General features: G+C 42.6%; 1 protein-coding gene across 1 annotated transcript in view; it reads right to left on the bottom strand.

Moving 5' to 3' along the window:
• The window catches only part of LOC147616181 (uncharacterized), a 72569-nt gene extending 57953 nt beyond the window's left edge, over positions 1–14616 (bottom strand). The window contains exons 1-3 of the mRNA XM_086778823.1: positions 14458–14616; positions 14171–14378; positions 8867–8936 (exon numbers count right to left, since the gene is read on the bottom strand). Coding sequence (XP_086634949.1) covers positions 8867–8936; positions 14171–14378; positions 14458–14482 — 303 coding nt within the window. The 5' untranslated portion in view covers positions 14483–14616. The remainder of the gene's footprint in view (positions 1–8866; positions 8937–14170; positions 14379–14457) is intronic.
• Between the last annotated feature and the right edge of the window lie 10342 nt (positions 14617–24958).

Genomic DNA, 24958 nt, shown 5'->3' with positions numbered 1-24958 from the left:
CATGCAAAGACGAAGCATGTGGATGTGAAGTATCACTTCATCAGAGAGGTGATAGAGAACAAGCAAATTCAGCTTGTTAAGATTCATACGGATGACAACCCGGCTGATCTGTTGACAAAGAGTTTGCCTCCAGAGCGGTTTGCTCATTGCAAACACTTGATGGGCATTGGATGAGGCCAGTTTCAGCCTTGATATGGCCTTGTATATTATCATGTACATTCTGATTTTTTTTTCTTTTCCTTTACTTAAGGGCACTTTGCCTTTAAGTGGGAGGTTGTTGGGGTAAAGGCATTATGTCCACCCTTATAGTGTGTACAAGCCCATAAGTTATAGTACATAGTACACTTAGTACTTTTAATGTACTAAGTGCACTATGTGTACTAGAGCAAATATACATGTGTGATAGGGGAGTCACACACTCACAATCTTGGTGAGTTGACTTATCCCCACAACTCTCTCTCTCTCTCCCTTGTTCTCTCTGTGTATGTCTCCCACACATGAACTCTAACCTAACCCTAATTCTTCTCATGCACTCACAATACATAAAAACCAAGTGCAGGGACGTGATGAACACGAGAGGAATGCTTCCCCCCTTTGCCATCGGAAATGATCTCCATCCTGCCCTCACTATGAATCAATATAGTGGAATTGTCACCGATGAAAATGTGACCTAACAGCCATTTAAGATCCTATAAAAACTCTCAGGAAGGAGTCATATGCCTAGAAGCACCACTATCGAGAATCCACTCCTGAGTATCCCTGGCGGTGAAACCAACTGCCTCCCCACTCGAAGAAGATGAAGCATCTGTATCTCCAAGTGCACAAAGACTAGAGTCTTTGCAGCTGAAGCTAAAGAATCAGCACTCTTCGCGGTACTCCGCTTAGGACATTTTCGCCAATAGTGGCCTTTCTCGCCACAATTGTTATTACAGGTCCGCTCGGCCTTCAATTTATCACGATCTGAGTCAGGCTTCTTCTCAGAAGACTTCTCCGATGAAGACTTCTCTTTGCCCTTATTGTTGTTGTTGTTACGACCTTTCAACCACTGGCCAGTCAAGGCCTCAGAACCTCCGCCTTATGGAAGGTTCGTAAAACACTCTTCCTGGTCCAAGACCATAGGCACAAGCTCCTCCCATGTGATGGTGATGAGCCTACCACTGGTGATCAAAGAGAAGTAAAATGCTGAGTACTGAGAGAGAAAATGAGACAGTAAAGTGATGGCCATGTCCTCTAAAGATATCTCCTTCCCAGCTTGAAGAACATCCTACTGAAGAGCCTGCAACTTGTTGATGTGATCCCGCATCGTCGAAGATTTTGCAGGATTCATCACCTGCATCTACACTTCCAAGGAGATCCGCTTCATGGGTGATACCCTGTTATACAGAGAAGCCAAATGCTGACAAATCCCTCTGGCCAACGTCATATGTTTTATATGATTAATCACCTGTGGTGTGCAATTAAGGAAGATGAAAGAACGCACACAGGCATTCACACAATCCCACAACTGTGCCTAAGCCTCCCATTCTTTCCGAGTAGAAAGTAAAAGCTCCCCGTCCTCCGACCCTGGTTGTGGAACCACAATGAAATCAGCCAAGTCATAAGACTCCAAGACAGACTCCATCATTACCTTCCAGATGCCGTAGTTGTTCCCGTCCAACTGTTGTTTCACCGGGAATGTGGGGAGAGTAAGGATCTTCACGTGCTTCTCACCATCTCAAGCAAGTCTACCATCTCAAGAGTTCACAAGGTCTTGTGAAGGGAGGGTGGATGGAAAAAAAAATGAAGAAGAGGCTGCAAATAGTATGCAAGGTGGCTGTCCAACGGTGATGGCCGCCTTCTACCCAATCTCCAAGTCCCGAACAACCCAAGCAATCTCCAATCAGCACCACAAATCAGCAAACCCTCAAGCTCCCACTATCTCCAAGCTTCAAGCCACCTCGGGCTCTAATACCATGTCAGAATGCACAACGAAAATGAAAGACAACTGCTGTAGAGAGCAAAACGCAGATGAGAGAGAGAGAGAGGGAGAGAGAGAGAGAGAGAGAGAGAAGCTGTATAAACTCTACTATATACAATAGATCCAATACATGATACAAAAGGTGTGGGGGCAAGGCCATCTATATATATGGCCCTAGGCTGCTGGTCGGCCAGCCCAAAACAGGCCGACAGCAGCCCCAACTGCTCATAACCAAAAAAAAAACACCAATCGGCCAGGAAAAACAGTCTGCCAGAATATGCAGGTCAGCCAGGACATAATCCAATCGGCCAGGTCTGAAAGCAGCCAACCGGCACACTACTGCCCCACGACCACAGAAATAGGGGAAAATATACATGGAAAAATAGGAAAAAATGGAGATACACCTAACTAGGCGGGCACACCCACAACACAGGCCCTAGTGCGTAATGTGCAAACAAGAGATGACTGCTAATATATTTCTAGACTGAGGGAAGGCGGCAGTTGATTTGAGAAATCTATTACAAGAAGGAAGGAAGAATGAGATTGTGCATTGCTGCAGATGATCGGAGAGATTGTTATGTTGTTGCTTGGCATTTGCAACTATGATTGGGTCTATATGTTTTGGGTAAAGCAGTTATGCTTTGCCAGATGTAAGGTGAAGCTTCTTTGCTTCGCAGAGACAATTCTACTGGATCTTGGCGTGCGCACATATATTTTGTAGAGATTTAGATTCACAACAGATTTTGCTAATATTGAGATCAGTAGGTTTCTTAGATAGATTTATTCTCCCGAGAAGATTCAGTTTGCATGCCGAAAGAGATTGCTAAAAACCTTAGAAATCTTTCAAAAGACTTTCAAGTTCAGGAATCATGGATTGTAAGACATATATGGGGTATGTTCTGGTGGTATGGGACGCTAAGATTTATCACATGTGCGGGTTTACAAGGTTCTGTCGCGGCAGATTATAGCTTCTGATGGGATAGTTATCCAGAACATAGGTTTGATAGATGCCTAGTTCATGGGGTGAGTGCACTAGCCTTTGAAATGGCAGATGTCCTGTTCATTAGCCACGCCTTTTATGGGCCATGCCTCTGACGAGACAAATGTCCAAGGTATCATCTTTAATTACTGTTATCCAAAGCTGTATAACGAGGTATTGATAGCTAGGATTATACTAGTTCGACCCAGTTCCAATAGAGAGTGTTGATGTTGGTACATTTTGCTTGCATCTTGATTACTTTGACAGTGTAGGCTAAGTTGAGGCTTGAAGTTTCTCGATACTTCAGGTAGTCAGAGATTGAATAGATTCCTACTCATGATGATTGTTCTCAGTCTGTTAGGTAGCAAAGAGGATAAATCAATTCTCGTGGAACATTGCACATGTTCAACACCAAGAGATCATTTGATTGGTCAAGATCTAGCTATGATAATACTGAACAGGTTATGTTTGGTATGGGTGTCTACCCATGTTTCCCCTGAGAATTAGAACTTGAGGTGTAGTCCTAGAGAGAATTGACCTATTGTACAACCGATTGACAACTGTGCATTTTGCAGAGGATATGGAATAGTAGGAGAGTTATACGGTGGGCGGCTTGCACACAATCTTGATAGGAACTCTTTCAGAGGTCACTTATGACGAGAGTGTTCAGATATCTGATAGTTTTGTTGTTCTCAGAGAGGGAAGGTATTTTTTATATCCCGAAGGTATGAGGAATTACCCAATCCTAATATGATAGATAATTTGATTGGCTACGATAATTGTCTCTATGATGTTAGATTATTCAACTCCTCGGGAGTTGGATTGAGGGATTGTTGTGTTCCTCAAAACTCTGGTTGGAGTTTGTATGCTTTTAGTTCCACTTAGATAGTTATAGGAACAATGGTTGCAAATTTAGTCAGTTCTGGTTCCTAGACCGGCAAAGCGGAAGGTGATTGGTGTCAAATGGGTCTATAAGACCAAGTACAAATCGGATGGGACTCTGGATAAGCACAAAGCCCAAAGGCTATTCTCAAAAGGCTGGCGTGGATTTTGATGGTACCCTTGTACCGACTACTCGAATGGCGACCATACGAACTGTTCTTGCTGTTCTTGCTCTTGCTACACACTCTCATTGGCCTATCTTTCAAATGGATGTCAAGTCGGCATTCCTCAACAGGGACCTAAAAGCGGAAGTTTATGTAGAACAGCCCCAGGGATTTTAGGTTCCTGGCTCCAAAGGTATGGTCTACGTGCTAAAAAAAGGCCTTATATGGTTTGAAACAAGCCCCCTGGGCTTGGTATGAGAAGATTGATACTTTCTTTCAACACAAGAGTTTCAAGCGGTCGGCGGCTGATCCAAATCTCTACATTTATCCCGAGAAAGGGTTGTACTCTCATCATTCTCTATGTGGATGACTTGATCATCATAGGTAGCCATGCAGCATACATTGCTCAGACAAAGGTTGCCCTCAACGAGGAATTTGAGATGACAAATCTTGGGTTGCTTCACTTCTTTCTTGGATTTGAGATTTTTCAGCGCTTGGATGGCATATTCATTTCTCAGCAGCAATATGTTACAGAGTTGCTGGAGGCTTTCAGGATGACAGATTGTAAGCCGTATTAGGTATATAATTAAGCCGTATTAGCGGACATGCAGATTTCACATCTTCGTCCGTGTTGCAGCCAGTTGATATTGTGCTTATTCTTTCTATCTTTAGCGGTGCATTTGCCCTATCAACTACTTATTTGTTGTACTAATTCTTTCTATTTGCTACTTCCCTTAGTGCTAGGCTTCATTATGGCCGAGTCTGCCCTGCATCTCTGAAGGTTTGACAGAAACTCAGTACGAAGGGCTTTGGGTGAATATATGCTCTTATGTGTGTGTGTGTGAGAGAGAGAGCATATCTTGATTCAAAGTTCTACACCCACTATTAGAGTTCTACACCCACTATTGGGCACTGATGACGTTAGTGGGGATATCGTCGTATCTAGTCCATACTATGCATAATGGAGTTGATAGTTATATAGTCTTATGGGTTGACTACCATGAGTATATAACATGCACGTTCCTAAAAGGTGAATTTGGGCATGTTCGTGGATTCATTTAGGTATATAATTAAGCCGTATTAGCGAACATGCAGATTTCACATTGTGAAGTTTTCGTCCGAGTTGCGGCCAGTTGATATTGTGCTTATTCTTTCTATCTTTAGCGGTGCATTTGCCCTATCAACTACTTATTTGCTGTACTAATTCTTTCTATTTGCTACTTCCCTTATTACTAGGCTTCATTATGGTTGAGTCTACCCTGCATCTCCGGAGGTTTGACAGAAACTCAGTACGAAGGGCTTTGTGTGAATATATGTTGTTATGTGTGTGTGTGCGCGCGCGCGCGTGAGCATATCTTGATTCAGAGTTCTACACCCACTATTGGGCACTGATGACGTTAGTGGGGATGTTGTAGTATCTAGTCCATACTATGCATCATAGTTTTTCCATACGGCAACCATACGGCAAACGCATATGGGTATGGAAGTACGAAAAAAGTATGGTTCACCCTCCCAAGAAATTCCATACGTTGGATACGATACGGCACCCTAAATTTACCGAAAAACATGCTACATATGACACAAAAAACCAAAGAAACTTGAACTCCAAAGATTTTGGGATTAGAAAAAACATAAATGATGTAGAGCCAGAATCCAAACTCCGGACTTTATATTACTGTAACTTGTTTACATCATACATGTATGATCAATGATGTATCATGTAACATGTTACATAAGTAGGGACTAGGGAGTGTGGAGTGGGCAAATGCCAAAACCTATCACTACTTGTAGGCATAGTTTTTTCATACGGCAACCACACGACATACGTGTATGAGTCTAGAACTATGAAATAAGTATGGTTCAAACCTTGGAGAAATTCCATACATGGGATTTGATACTTGATTCTTAAATTAAAGGGTAGACATGCCATTTTCAAAGAAGTGAACCATGAGAGACTTAAAGTATGTGAAAGCCATGATAGATGGTCTATCATAGTTTTCACAAATTGACCATGTTTCATCCGTCATGACTTTCACACATTGACAACTAATCTCTATCTCTAGAGAAGATGCAAAACATTTTCTTTTTTGGCTGGAGTATGAAAAGTTTTTCCATACGTGACCATACGCGACCATACACATACGGGTACGGAAGTATGGAATATTTTCCATACGAGTATGAAAAAAACTATGCTATGCATAATGGAGTTGATAGTTATATAGTCTTGTGGGTTGACTACCATGAGTATAAAACATGCACGTTCCTAAAAGGTGAATTTGGGCATGTTCCTAGATTCATCTAGGTATATATATATATATGTAAGCCCATCACTTCCCCCATGGATCCCGGCATCAAACACTCCTCTTCTGGATCCGATCCAGTGGTAGATACACTTTTGTACAGGAAACTGGTTGGTTCCTTGATTTGGTTGCTCTCAACACACGGCCTAATTGTGCATTTGTGGTGGGAATTCATGCAAGCACCATTGGACACTCATTGGAAAGCAACACTGCACATGTTGTGGTACTTGAAAGGTATCAAGGATTTTGACATTTTCTATGGAGAGGGGGCCACTTTACGTGGTTGGAGCAACTCTGATTGGGTTGGAGATGCGGATTCCCAACGATCTACTACAAGGTATTGCTTTGCTCTTCGATCCGGAGCCATTTCATGGAAGACTAAAAAGCAACCTACGGTGGCGCTTTCATCAACGGCTACTTGAGGAGATCGGTATTCGACAGCAACAACCTACCCTTATCTCAAGCGACAACAAGAGTTGCTTGGCTATTGCTAAGAATCCGATATTTCATGAATGGATCAAGCATATAGAGATCCAGTACCACTTTGTGCGGGAGCGGCTCTTGGAGGGAGACATTATCCTTGAATATTGTCCTACTGAGGACAACGCTGCAGACTTATTCACCAAAGGATTATCTCAACCAGCTATCGGCGTTCATGGCAGCTCCTTGGACCTTGGACCACCCCCGGACCTGAGAGGGAGTGTTAGCATATATCAGCTCCTGTTGGTGGCTTTTCTGGTGTTTACGGGGGGCATTTCTATGCTCAGGCATTCCCCATTTTTCCCATATTTTTCCCCTATTTTATGGGCCTTTGATGTGGAGTGCCCACCAATTGTATGGAGTTTTTCACCTATTTTCAGGTCGTGTAGGAGACTAGGATGCAGTCAGTCAGCTCATATTGGAGTATATATATGGGCTGCCCTCTTCCTCATTTATCATTCATTCCTTGATCATTCTTGTTCATCACTTTGGTGAGCACCTTCAGCCCTCCACCTACGGAATCCACTCCTCGCCTACCTGGCTGGTTGTATCCACTCTTTCCTTGAGATTAGTACATCAGTGTTTTGCTGTTTTCTCGCATCTCTCTCTTGGAGCTTTTGTGTTTTTGTCATTCGTCTACATCTTTCCACTGCCCTCTGAAAAAAACATGGGCTATCCAGTCACCTCCCCTAACCAGGGTACACTCTTTCCATGGCTTAGTGCCAGGAAGAAATCCTCTAACAATCGTCTTACAAAGCAAAGCCTTACTCTGCACCTCTGCATCTATGATGTCCATCCCCCCTCTTGCTGCAGATAGCCCTACTTGACAGCAATGAAACTTCCAACATAGTTCTGGCAAACCCTGAGATCTAGTCATAACAGCCCGAATCAGTTCATCTAAAAGTTAAACTCCTAGAGCCAATCAAATAAATTTTTGCATGGAACAACGTCAAAAAACCTTTTAAAAATCCACAAAATAACATTAAACTTTCTCAATTATCATAAATGGCATGTGCCTCCTCAATAACTGCCCTCTACGTGAGATTGTGGAACAAAGTGAAGTTACTAAATCTAATAGCAGCCCCTCTTTTGGCTCTATGCGCACAAGTGCTCACCCACAGAGAGGTAGAATTATAGTACGGTTCACCATGATGGTTGTGCAGTTGCTTAGGTCCATGAAATCTCCAGCCTTGGGGATAGGAATTATGGAGTTGAACGATCATGTCTCAGGAAAACTGTGGCAGACAGCCGCACTACAAAGAAGCTAAGACAAGTTATCTTACACCAATTAGCAAAAAAAACTGTCTCGAACCCTCCCTTTTGGAATTGTCTCCTCTCACATTATGAGTGGTGAACAAAAAAATGTGGTGGTCTAGGGGTTTTGTCTAGTTGGGGACTTCAAAAGAGCTTGCATATACATTTGCAGGATGTGGGGAGAAACTTTTCAACAAGGAACTTCAACATTTGTTGGTATCTTTGCTGAGAAGAACATTGGTCAAGTATTCCACATGCTTCCGAAAAAAAATCCCTCTTGTTTGAATTTTCTGCAGAGAAACCTGTCCGTTCCCCCTTCGCTATGCAGACTCAGCTGAGATAGCACTTTTGCATTTGAACCTTGTAACGTGAGGAAACAAATTTAATGCAGCTTGTTGGGTTGACTCTGAAAATACTGGAAAGTGGTGGATAGTGCAGATGGCATCCTAGATATGATCACCGTAAATATCCTCCTTGTGGTCAAAAGAATTCTAATATATAGGATGCTGCATGCTAGCAATGGGGCTGTTTTGAGACCGTGCATTTAGGCTGAAGTAGGTTGAAGACAGATTTTAACATAAGAAAACAATTGAAGACAACCAAAGAAGCACATGCACGTACCCTTAACCAGTGCATTGGCAATACCAAACGGGCATATTGCCTTAAGCACACAACACTTCTTGACTGTTAGCTCCTTGAAATCTAAGATTTCATAGTAGCTTCTAGGAGCCCTCAATCATGGAATGATGTGGTGAGGGGATAATTAATTGCAACAGTGTGAATTCAGAGGCCATAAGCATATTGAAGGAAAAGAACAAGTTAGGTATGCATAAGAATCATAGCAACACACCTCAAGTAAAGGAACACAGCTGCCGTCCGCCATTCCCTCCAGCTCATACCAGTACCTTGGATAGCGACCCCTGCAAGTTCACAGCATATATCACCATCAACGTAAAGTATATTTCCTCAAACCTCTCATGCATCATTTGAAGGGTGCATGCACTTCACTAATCTGATCAAGGAAACAGGAGCTCTTTCTACAGTCGTAAGACTCAAAAAGCTTCAGAAACACCAGTAAAACTCTAGGTAAATCCAGAGAAAAATTCAAGGCATTAAAAGCATTCACTTGAAGTGATTAACATAGTTCCCTTTTAAGCATTGTGTGGGGTTATCAGCATCCCTTGCAGTAGCAAACAAGATGGCTTGTGAATGTTTTCTCATCCGAAATAGAGTTGACATCAAGCCAACTTAAGGATTCTGAAAATGATTGTCACCGTCTCTTGCTTAGGTAAACAGTCATATAGTGCCCACTCTTCTGCCTAAGGCCCCCTGTCTGCAGCCATGTGACTTAATTCTGTCCACCAGGCTAGTCCCTATCATCAGGCATCTGGCTTCCTTGTGCATGCTGTCCAGAGCCATGTTTGCTCTTCAGAAAACCTTGCATGTTCAACTCAACTTGCCATGAGTTCTCACATTGCTTATTCACTGATCTAGTTCTATACCAAACCTTGCACAGCCATTCAGTCAAATCCTTTGTGAAGATTATTGCTAGTCTTGGCTACTTTTAATTAAACATGATTAAAAGTTAATACTGAAATCAAAGAAATGTAGAGCGGAAAGCCACGTGTGTGCTTAGTGCATTGCTGCCAAAGGCCTTTCTCAAATAGAGTGTGAAAGGTTAAAATTGAGGAGACATGACTCTTCCACTTATGAATGAATAGTTGTCTTTTAATGTGAAGATTAAAAGTTAATACTGAAATCAAATAAATGTAGAGTGGAAAGCCACATGTGTGCTCAGTGCATTGCTGCCAAAGGCCTTTCTTAAATAGAGTGTGGAAGGTAAAATTGAAGAGACATGACTCTTCCACTTATGAATGAATAGTTGTCTTTTAATGTGAAGATTCATGGCCCATTTGTTGAGGTACAACTCTTTATAAAGAAATGTGTCCCTTTGAATAGTCACATATTAAAATAAGAACCTGCTTTGAAAGAGGCCTATCGTTGTGTCTGCTTGCTTGAAATGTTAAATCCCATGATATATCATCACTTCTCTTTTCTCTTGTCAAAATTGATGCTGGAAAAGAATGTTTTGCAGATATCAAGGCCAACTAACCACAATCTCACTATCCCCAAACCTCGATGTGCTCCCCAACTCTATGGGCTCTATCCCCTAAACAAGAAACCGAGTGATGGTGCAGGGAAAAAATATATTCTAGCCCTACCCTCTGAAGCCAAACAAGCAATGGTTCCTAATTGTAGAGCACCACTGTACAGCATACCCTAATTGTACTCTTGAACTACTTTTGAAGCAAGAATAGGCTCTGATAACCATTGTAAGACTACTAATGCAATGCATGTGTGAATGGAGACCATTGAGTAGTGAAAGACTAACAACACACAAGCATTCCTAGTATTCTACTATTCGACATAATCACACACACGTGTGTTGCCACATGGCATCCTTATCTTATCCCCTCATAAGAGGTGGTTCACATGTATACACCCACAATAACACATATAAGGGTTGTATCACATGGATGAAGCTCCAAATATCCCAACAAACCCCCCTTTGAGCAAAGATGGTGAGACCCAACACGAAAGAAAGACACTGCCTTCTAACCCCATCACATGTTGTGTCAAGCCAACTCATCATGCACACCTCCCGTGTCGCCCTCCAATCACATAATGCGACCGAGGCAGCCAAGCCAGCACTTTAGTCACCCCCCTGACTCCTAACTAGGATCTTTGAGAAAAAGGAGCATTTCATAGCATCAAGGCTCTTTTTACACACAAGAAAGGAAAACACACACAAACATAGATACAATCAGATTTTCAAGAGACTACCGGGGGCAGAGAATCCTTATTGACTCACACACACATAAAGGCAACTAGAATACCCACTCATCATCTACCTCATTGAGGGAAATTTGGGTCGTTGTTGCTACAACTATCTCCTCCTCTTTATCACGTTACTTTTCATCTTCAGCAACAAAATTTGCATGGTGCTTTCTTGCTCTTTCTCCAGCTTTTTGAAGCAGTTGGCCTCCTTATGCCCCATCCTCTTATCCTCTTGCAGTACCTGCACTGAATCTTCTTTTTGGTCCTCCACTTTGTGCTCCTGCAAAAGCTTTGTCATAGTCCCCACTACTGCTTGCTTGACTCTCTTTGTTTCTTTTGTCTTTTTCATGCGGCATGGCCACCATGTCTTTAAATGATGTTGAAGCTATGTCCATGACTTCAATGGTTTACTGAAACCGGGTAACATCTTGCATACTTTTTGTGCGAACTGCCACCTTGTCCTCATCATTACGCTCACACTTAAGACTAGTGAGCTGTTGAACTAGTGAGTAGAACTTGGCAAGCTGATCACTTAATTCTTCATTATCAAGCATTTTCAAATCATAGAACTTCAACTTCAAGAAAACCTTAGAATTAGTGATTTTGATACCAAAAAGAGTATCCAATTTGTCCCAAATTTGATTGGCAGTTTGCTTGAAGTCTATGTGATAAATGAGAGTGTCTGCCATGTGCATGCACATGACAGTACCAAGATATGTATACCTTGAAGTCACATTTACAAGCCCCGTGTTCAATATGACTACAGCTACACCTAACAGATTAGTAGGAGGCATGCCTCCCGGGCCCGTTTGAAGAGACAGAGCCTCCAAGCACATTTTCAAGAACCCAAAGCCATCGGTGCCCCATGACATAATGCATGAGGAGTTTGGGGTAGACCCACTAGTCATAGATACTCCAGACCTTACTTACATTCAACATGTATACTCCCTGGATAAAGACCATCTCCCCTCGGCTAGCACTATAGTCTTCTATGCAATTGTATCATGAGAGGGAGAAAGAGCAGGGGAGACATGCTAGACTGCCCTCCATCTTGCAGAGAAGATGGCCACCACCCTTAGAAGGTATGGTGCACGGAGGTAGTTGATTGGTTTCATTGCAGATGGGTCATCTCCCCCCATTTCAGTAGAGCCTAGACCATAGTTACCACGGAACGGGAACGTTCCGGGAACGTCGGATGCTAGAACGGGAGCGGGAACAGGAACGGGAGCGGATCGGGAACGTCGCGGAACGCCACGTCATATGACATGTCAGCATATGACACAAAAAAATGTAACTTTTTGTATGCGGATAGCCAAATATGCTTCCTAATATTTGCTCCCCCAAGACATGAACATACATTTCTGCAAGCAAAACAAACGTTCCGCAAAATATATATATATATATATATATATATATATATATATATATATATATATATATATATATATATTTTTGCGGAACGTTCCGGCGTTCCGGGAACGTGCCTTCGCCCGGAACGGCGTTCCGGCGTTCCAGGAAGGCGGAACGACGTTCCGTGGTAACTATGGCCTAGACTCCCCACACCTTGACCTCTCACTACAGGAGATCAACTGAATCATCTGGTTGGATCTATTGGGCCTACACATACGTCAGACTTGGGTTTTGTCATCAGAGATAGGGACAAAACATGAGTTCTACAGAGAGCATTTTTTGAGACTCACCAGGATTGAATTCTTTTGAGATCCTGAGGCATCCAGATCCACATATCAGATGCTATGTGCATGGCAATTGGTCAACTTTGAGTACCCTCCCACTGCCTCCACATAAAGACTAGGAGAACGGAGGATGTCCCACGAGAGGAGCAGATATGCAGAGTATGCACCATAAGGGAGGTAGAGGACGAGGCTCACAATTTGTTCAAATGCCCAGCGTATTATGAGATACGGGGGAGGTTTCATTGTGTCTTCCACCACTAGCATGTAGTATGACGACCAGAGATGTCTCGGGATGAGCCTGATAGTGCTGAGACAACATAAGGACAGAGAATTAAGAGGACATGCTGAGAGACAAGGCCAGCCCATACAAGACATTGCCCAGAGATCCACCACTGATTTCCTTACAGCACGAGCATCCACATCAGCCACCCACACCAGCTCTGCCACATCGACATCAGCTCATAGCAGCCGTACACATGGCCCATATTCGTGTCCTGGCCCAAATGACCTTTTCCTCTACACCTATTACTCCAGCCAGCAAATCTCGCCCATGGAACTGTATCAAAAGCTTTACTGAAATCCACACAACAATAATATAGTTTCTCTCCTCATTGATGGCTCTGAGTGTGAAGAAATGGTCCCATGTGAAAGAGTCTCGCCAAAACCCCACCCGGACCACGGCTCAAATTACTTGGTACTCTGCCCACTCACTAAAGTACGCCTCCACTACAGATTTCACCATGGGATGTCCAACCACAACAGTCCTGTATCAAAAGCTTTTTTTGCAGAAATCTACTGAGTAGCATTAAAGTCCCTCTGCATTGAGCCTCTTCAATGAGATCCCCTAGTGTTATAACCTACTCCAACAGAGAAAGGTCTCACCAATATCCTATCTGGCCTATTCCATTGCCGTAACACCTGACCAAGCTACATAATAAAAATAATAAATGTTACATTAATGATCTTAAAAGGCATAACCTTATGTAGTAGCATAACCAGAAGATGTGGCAGAATCAATTAAGGCAAGTGTGCATTGAATCTGCAATCACAAGGAAGCTAAAAATGCGTGCATTGATAGTTGCCAAGAAAGTAAACTTGATCAAGAAACTAAATCTAGCCAAGTTAGTAAACCACCCAAGGAAAATGGGGCTTACTCCTTATGATGTTCAATAGATTTTGGGAGTTGAATCCTTTGAAAAGTGTTTTCTTTGTGGTGTCATTTCTATCCCTTAAAATTTGAAACACTTAGATAAGTCAACCATCACTTAGTACCATGTGAGTGTTTGTCTTACTCACAAGCTCACAAAGGATCTTGTGTGCGCAAAAAATCCTTTGTGAGCTTGTGTGAGAAACTCACAAGATGGGACGACAACCACCCTTGGGTAAACCCGACCAAGTTAGTAAACCCAAGGAAAATGGGGATTACTCCTTATTATATTCAACAAATTTTGGGAATTGAATCCTTTGGAAAGTGTTTGATGTGTGGTGTCTCTTCTCTGGTTTTTCCTCCCTTACAATTTGTAGCACTTACATAAGTCAACTAGCACTTAGTACCATGAGAGTGTTTGTCTCAAGCTCACAAAGTAAGTCATGCAGAAGATAAGAAGAGCTTGACAACCTACTTATTGGAAGCTGAAAGAGCTTGAATTAGCTGCTGGCCCTCCTCAGTAGCAGCAAAAGGCATCAGCTGAGAGTGTAGAACGGGATCCTTGGAGATCCTGCTTTTGATGAGGGAAGCAAATCTCTTTCCAATCTCGAAGCCCATTCTGTAAGGATCCGAAGCATCTACTCTGATGACTGGCAACCAGCTTTGTTCATCCATGTGCAACACTGAATGCAAGGCAGATACAAGTTGATAACCAAAGCCATATACAGTACTTATGTATTCGGAGAAGCAAAGTAGACTCACCTAGATTGTCAGCGAAAGCACACATGGCCAGAGCTTGTTGGCCTGCTTTTAACAGTTACAATTGCATTTCATGAGATGAATGGTGGAGCAGTAGATGACGAGAGTCGATTTGGCGTGGGAAAAGAATGTTAAATTATGGTAACTTGTTGATAGTATTGATAAGGAAAGAACTACATATATTGATATTGATAAGAAAAGAACTACATATAGTCTTAGGAACAATAAGGAATATTTTCCGTCAATGTTATGTTTTTTTGGGTATGACGTTTGTGTGTGGGAGGAGGAGAGAGAGTTTTGATGTCTTATATTTTTTTGGGTACCACATTTGTGTGGGAGGAGAAGAGAGAGTTTTGATCGGATAGAATTTGAGTGGCTTTTGTAAATAGTAGAATATTTTCCATCAATGTTATTGATATTGATAAGAAAAGAACTACATATAGTCTTAGGAACAATAAGTAATATTTTTCGTCAATGTTATTCACAATGTATTTGATAATGTGTGTGTGATTTGGAAGAACAGGACATGAAGGCAACACCCACCAAGTGTTGAGGCAAGAAGCAAGTTTTGAATGGCCTATCTTCAAGTTTTGAGGTAAGTTTTTTAGTGCAAGGAGGTTCTTGTGGCTTCCCTATTTTTGGGAGAGGGTTCTTGTGGTCTTCTTTTGCTATTGCTTTGGCCTCTACACCATTTGGGACTTTGGTGTGCTTCTTGTAACTAAGGTTGGTGGAGAGGCTTTGCTCTTTTTTATTTCTTTTGATAACATATGATGGAATTGCCATCACGATACCCTTGAGCATGGAGTAGGCATGTGGGCATCCATCTTTCCTGAACTTTTAGGATTGGGATTTGGTATCTTAACTTTTGAGGTTTCTTCCTTTACGCAAGCTTAGGGGTTGTTTTGGATTGTTGCCGCTAAAGCTAAACCGTGATCACCACAACAATATAATCACAATAAAGGTCAACACAACATAGAGATGGTAGTATTATTTCATGAGACAAAGAGGATTCTACACTAAATGAGGTCTATGATGCTCATCGCAAAAGACTACTAGCTTCCATATCAAAAGCCCCTCTTGTTGAATTCAATATCATCCTCTCCATCTAGGGAACAAGCTTATATTTCCAAGTCCATAACCTCATAATCAACAATCACTATCGTGAAGATGTCTCTGTAACCCTATTGACACCACCAACAATAGTCAAATCTTACTATGACAAGTTAACTCCACTAAATTGACTTCAACATCAATCGACCCATTGTTCAAGGGAATAACTTCTACAACAACTATCATTGATAATCATGACCTATCGTCTACTTTGCACTATCCCATGATGAAGCCTCTACTTTGAAAGCCTCTCTGACCAACCTCACCTAAAAAGAAAAAGGCTTTCATCATCAAAGATTTTTCATCAACGGGCTCTCTTGCAAAGGTAAATCCATTAATGTGGGCACACCCTTTCATTAGGGATGTGTCTCTTCATTTATAACATTTCAAGCCCTATTTAAGGAGCCCTTGTGTCTCAATGTAATACAACACAGATTTCCGCTCTCTGACTCCTATTTACTCAAGTATTTAAGTATTAAGGTCTTTAATAATGTTCATTAAGCTAAAAGTTTAACATGGTATTAGAGCAAACAAACCATAACCTGTAGGATGCCCACAGCCAAAACCCTAATCCTAAAATCAGCCTTAGCAAGGGTTGTATGAAAGAACGAGAGAGAATGCCTCTACCAATTTTACCCACTTTGGCCAATTTTTCCTGATTTTGCCTTATCCCCCCCAAATATGCAGAATCCTCTTCTACACAAAAAAAACAATGGAAAGCTTTCAGTGTACTCGATAGCATGGGGCATATTGGCTCCCTCTCCATCCTTTGAAGCGTTGATTTGTGCAACACACTTCCTATAGGCTGAATCAGCATATTTTGTAGTGCACCACCCTTGTCAAGAAAAGCCGTGACTTTTTTATATAAAAAAAGCCAAACATTATAGCTAATGTTTGAAACATTAAAGCTTTATCCATATAACATTAACAAAGGTTTTACACCTTACGTAAGTGGTAGCCTACATTAAGAAAACAAAAAAAACATACTAGTCCAACTCATGTATGCAATCCACAACAAAAAAAACAATATTTCGTCACCTTCACACTTGCAAAAAACGACCAAACCCCCCACTCAGAGGCACATGGATTCATGGCCCTCTTTCGCAGAGCTAATCAGGCCCCTTTTGCAAATCACCCCCCTCTTAGTGCTTGCACATGTTGATGGGGTTGCTCCAAAATTCAAATGTTGTTGATTTTCATCATTTTCAGCTCCCTGCAATGTTTGATGCTTGTAGTGGCCTGAATACAGCTAGGTTTCTTCAACAAAAATGACTCAAGTGTGATCAGCCCATATACCCTTTGGCTAGTATGTCCTGTACCCTTGTCTACATGTTCTTCTCAACATGCCAAGGGTGTCATACCACTTGAAACATAGCCCTATAGAGAGTCCAAACTAGAGAAAAGCAAGAGTTCCACTAATTATTACACATTCCCTATACGCAAAAGTCTCCAATTCCCCCCCCCCCTCTTAGAATCCACATTTATCTACTTGGTAGTATCCCTAGAAGGCACACATCTGATGAGACAAATCAACTGTGGTGTGGAGAGAAATGCATGGGAATCTGATGACAAGGTAAACCATGAAACACATAACCTTTGCATGGGAATCTGATGACAAGGTAAACCATGAAACGCATAACCTTTGCAAACTCCATGTTTAGGTCGCTCTACAACTAGGGGTGAGAAGCCATTCTTCTCATGCTGAGAATAGTTACTTGTTTCCATCTTTGGAAGCCTCTCCTTTGTCTTCATCCCCAAGGGATTCATAAGCCATATCTTATGGTATCACGTGAGTGTAAGGGAGGGGTTTTTTTGGAAGGGGGGGCTTAAGCTTATAAGTTAGGGGCTGAGGGGGATTTATGCTGGCAGTGGGAGGGGGGGAGGGAGATAAGGGAGCAAGGGAGAATGAAAGTAGGGGTTTCGTTTCTTCTTGTAGTTTACAATATGTGATCTAGTGGTGTAGTTTAAAAACTTGATTAGTTTACTTCTCTTTTAAGCTAACCACACATGGAACAATTTTTGGAGAGTACATGTAGGTCTTTGTGCTCATAACATGGGCTGTAACTTGTCACATGTATAACATCAATATCTGCTATTTGATGTTTGAATCTTAAATAGGAGTTTTTAATTGGGACTCATATGCTTAGAAAGGGGTATAGTTTATTTCTTTAGAGAAACTTAAATAGGGGGTTTTTATGAGTTTCATGCACGTAGGTGATGTCCCCTTTCTATTGGAAAGTAAATTCCCCAGGCTTCATCCTAGATCACGAATTTGCTACTTCACACATTTCTTGTGCCAACAATCCTTTGCCATGTGGCCTACCTTTCGACAATAGTGACATGATATCTTTGTCCTTGGTTCTTCTCTAGTTCTTGGTCTTGAGTATCCGAGGGCAAAATCCATCATTTTGGCCTCCGACTACGAGCCTCGAAATTCAACCCCAAAATCGAGACAAAAGTGGGCTTAAAAGCACAAAATCGCCCAAAATAGCCCAAAAAAGACCGCATACCATATTCGGGCTACTTTCTGAGTGTCTAAATGACAAAATCACGAAAAAGTTAGGGAGATAAAGTTATAGTACTCCAAAAATACTACAACTCTCTCATACAGCCTTTTTTCCAAATTTCTTTTGGAACACGTTAAAAAACGAGCTGCAAAAATGAAAATCATTCTGGGTTTTTTTTAAAATCTTGAGACAGTGATGGAAAATAGGTTTTGGGACCTTCTCTTCCATGTGGGATGCTACTAGCATGCACTTTTTCCGAAAAACTTCAACTTAAGAGGGTTTCACATGTGCTTTTGAGACCTCGTCTTCCATTCGAGAAACTAGTGGCACGCACTTTTTTCCAAAAAAATATCTGTAAGAGGCCATTTACGTGCGTTTAGTGTCAGGCAAAATTCTGTAAAGGTGTTTTGAGTCCGTGTACATATGGGATGCATGGTATGCAATAAAACTTTACCCTGAATGCCCTAGCAAATGTACAGACTGAATGGCTGGTACATGCATTTTTCTTGGGAGCAGGTGCTTGAGACTTGAAGTTTTTATGGTATGAGCTTTCTATTGGTCAAGAGGGTGTCTTGGATGTACTGTGCAGATTTTTGGAATGGCCGTATGTCTCCACATCGCAGGGGGTTTGGGCATGATAGGCATGGTGATGAGATGTAGTATATGTGTGGATTCCGATGTTACAAAGGATCTTGATAGAGGCCTAAATTGGTGTACTCAAGAAGGTTTGTGGCATGCAACCATCTTCTAAAATATATATATATATATAATACCACCAACGTGGCCAACTTTGAAGGGTCCACGTGGAGGCTTGCTTTGCTGCCAGCTCTGTCTCGCCAGCACAACGAAGGAGATGCTAGAAGGTTGGCGAAGAGACAAAATCACGTGGAGTTGCCGCTTGAAGGAGGTTTTTTCTTTGGTGAGTGGGCAAGATTGGCTAGGGGAGTCGCTTGGCGCTGTGGCTGACTGGCTAGGGGATGCTGGTGTCGAAGACCTCAGGGAGCAGGTGTTGGCGTCGACAAGGGAGCCGCCTGGTGGGAGAGCATGCTTCTCTGATAGGTGTGCAGAGGCTGACAGTAGTCACTTGGGAAGTTGGCAACAGCTGGAGAATGGCCGCCTTCTAGGTGAGTAGGGCTCTGGAGTGATCGTGCAGAGCGAAGGAGGAGGCTCTCGGGTGATTCTGCAGACACAGGCATAGGAGAAGTGGTAGCCGCCTTGTAGAGAGAACCTCTCGTGTGAGCGAGGAGTGCCAACGCAAAGGCAGTGGCGGCCTTGTGAAAAAGGCGGATCGAGTGATCGAGCGAAGGCAGAGAGGTGTGGCTGCTGCTGGTGGCGACGGCAACTGCAGGGACTGAAGTTGCCAAGAAGGTGGTCCCCTACGACATGTTGCTGTGAAGCTGGCGAGGAGCTGTAGCCAGGAGACGTCAACGAGGGGAGCCGCCTCGACTGAAAGGAATCGACGGACAGACAGAGGGAGAATGCTACTGAGAAGTCGCCTTGGTGAAGACATCGGGGAGGCAAAGGTGGCTGGTGATACGAGCTGGTGGACTCGGTGTGTGTGTGTGTCCGCCTGAAAGAGAGAGACGGGCTGTCTGTACAAAGGAGAGGAAGTCCTCAAGGACCAAAGGTGTTGACGCCGGCTGTGGAGAAGAAAATCTTTCTTTGGAGACTTGTGCAAATAAAAGTCTTGGCCTGCCATCTGATTAAGGACATGTGTGTTGGGATTTGCCTCTGAAGAGGGCCCTGTAACTAGTGTTATGCAATAAGTCTTAAGGAACTTTTCTTTCCACTGTACAAGCTTTGGGTGTGTGCATATGGTGTTAAGAGAGCAGGGAAATGGTTCTTAGTGTAAGTGTTGTGAGCAATGGGTATGTGGGAAACCAAATAAAGAATAGCCAGTCGTGGTGAGCCGGGTAAGTTGAGAAAGAAAGGAAATCTAAGGGTTTGAATTGAAGGGTGCTGGTGTATATTCTGGCTTGAATTTGTGTGGAATAAGAGAGAGATGTGGTGAGACGTGTATGATATCGTCTCTGGTGCCCCCATTTTGTTGTTGTATTCAAAGTTTGTGAGGTGGAAAGCTATAGAGGCCTTGTGTTTTCTTCCTTGTTTTCGCCTCACATCTTTTTGGTGCCCTCACTGAGGATAGCTCAGGTATTTTTTCAGTTTACAAGGGTGTATGCCCTAGGAGTTGAGGGTTTTAGAGAAGGTGTTTGTCTTGGGATTTGAGGTGAAGTCTGGGGATTAAAATGATGTCGTATCCAGAGTTTTTTGGTGGTCCTAATGAAGATGTAGCAGACTTCCTTGAAAGAATGGAGGTTGCGTGCATAAGCAACCACATCAACGAGTCGGTACAGGTATTGCAGCTACTGAGCATCTGCTTGAAAGGGGATGCAAGGACCTGGTACAGAATTTATGAGGAGTCATTGAGGGTTGCTGTTCCACGTATCGATATGACTGAGATTGGATTGAAGACAGCACTTAGTGACAGGTTTAAGAAGGTAGAAGACCCCGATAAGGTTTGGCATGAGGTGCAAGCTCTGATACAGGGTGAGTTGGAACCAATTGATGATTATGTGAAGAAATTCTCTTTGCTGTGGGAGACTTTATGCAGGGCTTTAGGGGAAGACCAGGTACCTCCTGACATGATGAAGAAAAACAAGTTTGTAGCCGGGCTTAAGAGGAGTATTCGCTGGAAGATGGAATTAAAGAAGCCCAGGTCTTATGAAGATGCGGTGGAGATTGCCAAATCAAAGGATTGGAAGTTGCAATGGATGAATCAGCTGGGGATGATTCCAGTTGTAGCACAGCCGGAGATGCGTAGAGTGGAGGCTACACCTATGAATGCAGTGATTGAGAGGATGAAACCCGCTGAAGCCCAGGCTATGCAGATGGTACCACAAGTTAGTCAAGGAGTACCTATGGTTCCTGTAGATTCTGATGAGGGATTGCGACAATATATGAAACAGATGGTCGATCTTATGAGTATAGGTGGTGGACGTGGTAGAGGTAGAGGCAATAATTAAGAAGGGGGAGATGGACAAGCAGGGTATGGACGTGGTCGTGGTAGGGGCCGTCGTTTCATCCCTACATGCTGGAATTGTGGTGAGCTTGGACATCTAAGTACAGATTGTGATAAGCCTCACCGGATGGGTGGTGATACCCACTACCTTCACAGTTACCTGACAGGTCAAACGACTATGGTATTGATATCAGGGATCAAGCAGGCCCCAGTGGACTCACAGTAGAGGAGAAGGGGAAAGCAAAGGTCGTGAATGTGGTCACTCTGGAGAATGTTCAGGTAAAAGAAGAAGGGGATGTGATGCCCGTTGGCAAGCGCAGGATGAAAGAGAAGGAAAGGGAGTGGCTGGACCCAGCCGTAAGAAGGGGAAGCAACAGGAAGGAGAAGATGTGAAAGCCAAAAGGAAACGGAAGCCTCGTAGAAGGTTCCAAGTGTCAGTGGGGGATGGGCAAACCAGCTATAACCTGAAATCTGATATGGTGAACAGGAAGGCCAACATCACCTTTGGGCAGTTGGTGGAGATGGTGCCAAAATTGAGAAGGCAATGGAAGGGACTTGTGAATCCAATGGAAAGGGAGTCAGAGAAGAAGTCAGTCAAAGTACTATCTTTAGAAGAGCTTCTAGATATTTGCCCTATTGTGGAGGTGTGGAGTAAAGGTAGGAACCTTGGTCAGGCCTATATAGATGGAGGAACTCAAATCTGTGTGACTACTCAATCATGTGTGGAGCAGTCAGGCTTGAGGGTGTCTGGGGTTTCTGGTTTTCGAATCAGGATGGCTAATCATCAAAAGGTAAAATGTCTTGGTATGGTAAAGGAGCTAGAAATTGAAGCTTTTAATGTCAAAGCTACTGTAGATTTTCATGTGATGCGTGCGGGTCTTGGTGCTTTTCCAATTATTCTTGGACGACCCTGGTTGCGAGTGGTGGGTGCAGTACAAGGCTGGAGGTATGGGACCATTTCTTTGCATAATAAGCGAGGTAATAAAAAATCTTTTGAAATGCATAGTAGGAGATCTTTGAATGATGTGTGGGAGAGGCCACAGGATTCAAGTGAAGAGGAAACTACCACCAGTACTTCTGAATCGGAGATGGATTCATCGACTACTGTTTCTAGTGAAGAAGAGGCAGATGTGGCTTTCCTAGTATTAGAGCAACAAGGTAATGAAGATAAAGAAGTGCATGAAGTGGGTACTAAGGGAGAAGATACTTCGGGGTCGTATGAAGTGATTGAGGAATTATTGTAGCCAAAGATAGAAGTGAAGAAGAAGCAGGAGCTGATTGAAGGAATGCTGAGTCCGGATCTCTTGAGTGAAGAAAAGGTTAGGTATGTTAATATGCTGTCTCATTTTCCAGAATTGTTCATCACCTCTTATAAGGAGATTCGAGGATTTAAAGGGCCATATTTGAGGATGGAATTGAAAAAAGATGTAAAAACAGTTAGGCAGAAGCTTCGCAAGATGGGACGAGAACAAATGCAGGCCCTTAGAGAGGAAATTGATAAGTTGTTAAGTGCAGGTTTCATTACACAAGTGGACACAGCTGAGTGGGTAAGTCCTACAGTGGTGAGTCCAAAGAAAGATGGCAGGTGGCGTATATGTGTGGATTTTAAGCCCTTGAATGCTGCTACAAAAAAGGATCCTTACCCCCTACCTTTTTTGGATGAGATCTTGGATACTGTATAGCTGGATATGAAAGGTACAGTGTTTGTGATGGGTATTCAGGCTATTTTCAGTTAAAGATTGCAGAAGAAGATCAGCACAACAAAGTCCTTCCTTTTGGATTGACGAATGGGCCAGCCTACTATCAGAAAAGGGAAAATTGGGTATTATCTCCTTTTTTGGGCAAGTTTGTCAAAGATTTTATTGATGATTTTTGTATATACAGCTCAAGGTAAGAGCATTGTGATAGGCTGGCTACAGTTTTTCAGCGTTATGATGAGTGTGGTGGTCAATTAAATCCAAAAAAGGGTTTTTTGGCTCAACCGAGGGTGAAGCTCCTGGGCCATGTTGTTTCAGAGAATGGTATTGATCCGGATCCTGATAAAGTCAAGTCTCTTTTTCTTCTTCCTACACCAAAGAATACAAAGCAATTGACTACTTTTGTGCAAAAGGTGAAGTATATGGCTCGATGTATCTCTCTATCTTCTCAGTTGTTATATCCTTTGCAGCAGGCAGCAAAGCATGATCCTTTACATTGGTTGGAGGAGTGTGAGGTAGTTTTCCAAAAAGTGAAAGAGGTGTTGGGTGCTATTCCTACAATGCAGGTGCCTAACTGGGAACATGTATTTTATGTCAACCCTTCAGTAGGTGAAGATGCAATTGGAGCTATGTTGTTACAGAAGGGGAAAGAATCACATTATATGCAACCAGTCTACTGTGCTAGTAGGGTGAAACTTGCTACAGAAAGGTGGTTATCAGAGGTGGAACTTGTTATGGTTAGTGTGATGTATGCATGTAGGTGGAACTTGTTATGGTTAGTGTGATGTATGCATGTAGGCGGTTCTGCCACTACTTGTTGCCTCGCCCCTTTGTGTTTTTGACGAGTTACACTTTTTTGCCTCAGTTGATAAATGGCACAAATTTATCTAAGGCTATGATGAAGTGGGTGATTGAGTTGCAGGAGTTTACTTTCTCATTCTTGGTGGAAGAGAGTACCAAGGCTACCTTAGCTGATTTATTGACATATAAGGAGAGTCCTCTTCTTATAAAGGAGGAGACCATCAAGAAGCCAGTTGAGGATGCGGTTGAGTTGGTGAATGCACACATATTATATTTTTATGGTTCCTACAGGAAAAGCCATGATGCAGCCTCATGAGGTTTGGTGCTTTATGATCCACAGGGTTGCCTTGTTTTTAAGAAGGGTGTTAAGGTGGATGCACATAGCAACAATGAAGCGGAGTACCTGACTTTGGAAGTGGGATTGCAAGTATGTTTGAAGCATGGTGTACACAGGATTCGCATTCGGAGGAGATGCATTGCTTGTGGTAAAACAGGTGTTGGGAGTTTGGAAGTCAAAGAATGTGTCACTCAAAGAGATGTGTTTCAAGATTAAAACCTTGTTGAAGGAATTTGAAGCTTGGAGTCTTAAGCATGTGGATCGAGGCCATAATAAAGAAGCTCATGAAGCAGCCCAGGGAATGATTGGTGAAGTTTTTGTTCTTAAAGCTCATGCATCATTTTATTGTGGAAGGGAGAATTTACAGGATGTTGAGGAGTTTTTGTTAACAGGGATGATTCCTAGTGGTATTGAAAAATCAAAAAAATATGGTTTCATCAGGAAAGCTGCAAGGTATGTGATAGTTGGTGATGCTTTGTATTTGAGGGGAATTGACTTGATAATGCGATGGGTACCTTGGAAGGAAGAAATCTACAAAATTCTTAAGGAAAACCATGAAGGGCATGCGGTGGACATTTTGCCTCGAAGATTACTTTGCATAAAGTATTGCAGGAAGGTTATGTATGGCCAAGTGTACATAAGGATGTTAATCATTGGTGCAAGTCATGCAAACAATGCCAAGCTCATAGTAGACGGATATTAAGGCCTGAAATGAGGAAGATAATTCTTGCTTATGATGTTTTTGAAAAATGGAGAATTGATGCTGTGGGACCATTGCCTATTACCAGCCGAGGGAAGTGCTACATCTTGACTGCAGTTGATTACCTTTCTAGTAGATGGGCGGAAGCAAAGGCAGTGAAACAAATTACTGCTAAGGAAGTGGCAAAGTTTGTATATCAGGATATTTGTTGTAAGTTTGGTGTGCCATTGGAATTGCTTTCTGATCAAGGTCCAGGTTTCAGGGCAGCAGAGCTTATGGACTATTTGTGTACAAAGATGAAGATCAGTCGCAGTTTTACCACACCTTACTATC

The sequence above is a fragment of the Cibotium barometz genome, chromosome 39 (assembly GCF_041138505.1).
Source record: "Cibotium barometz isolate CiBa-2024 chromosome 39, ASM4113850v1, whole genome shotgun sequence".
NCBI classification, from domain to species: Eukaryota; Viridiplantae; Streptophyta; class Polypodiopsida; order Cyatheales; family Cibotiaceae; genus Cibotium; species Cibotium barometz.
This window is presented reverse-complemented; position numbering and strand designations above follow the sequence as displayed.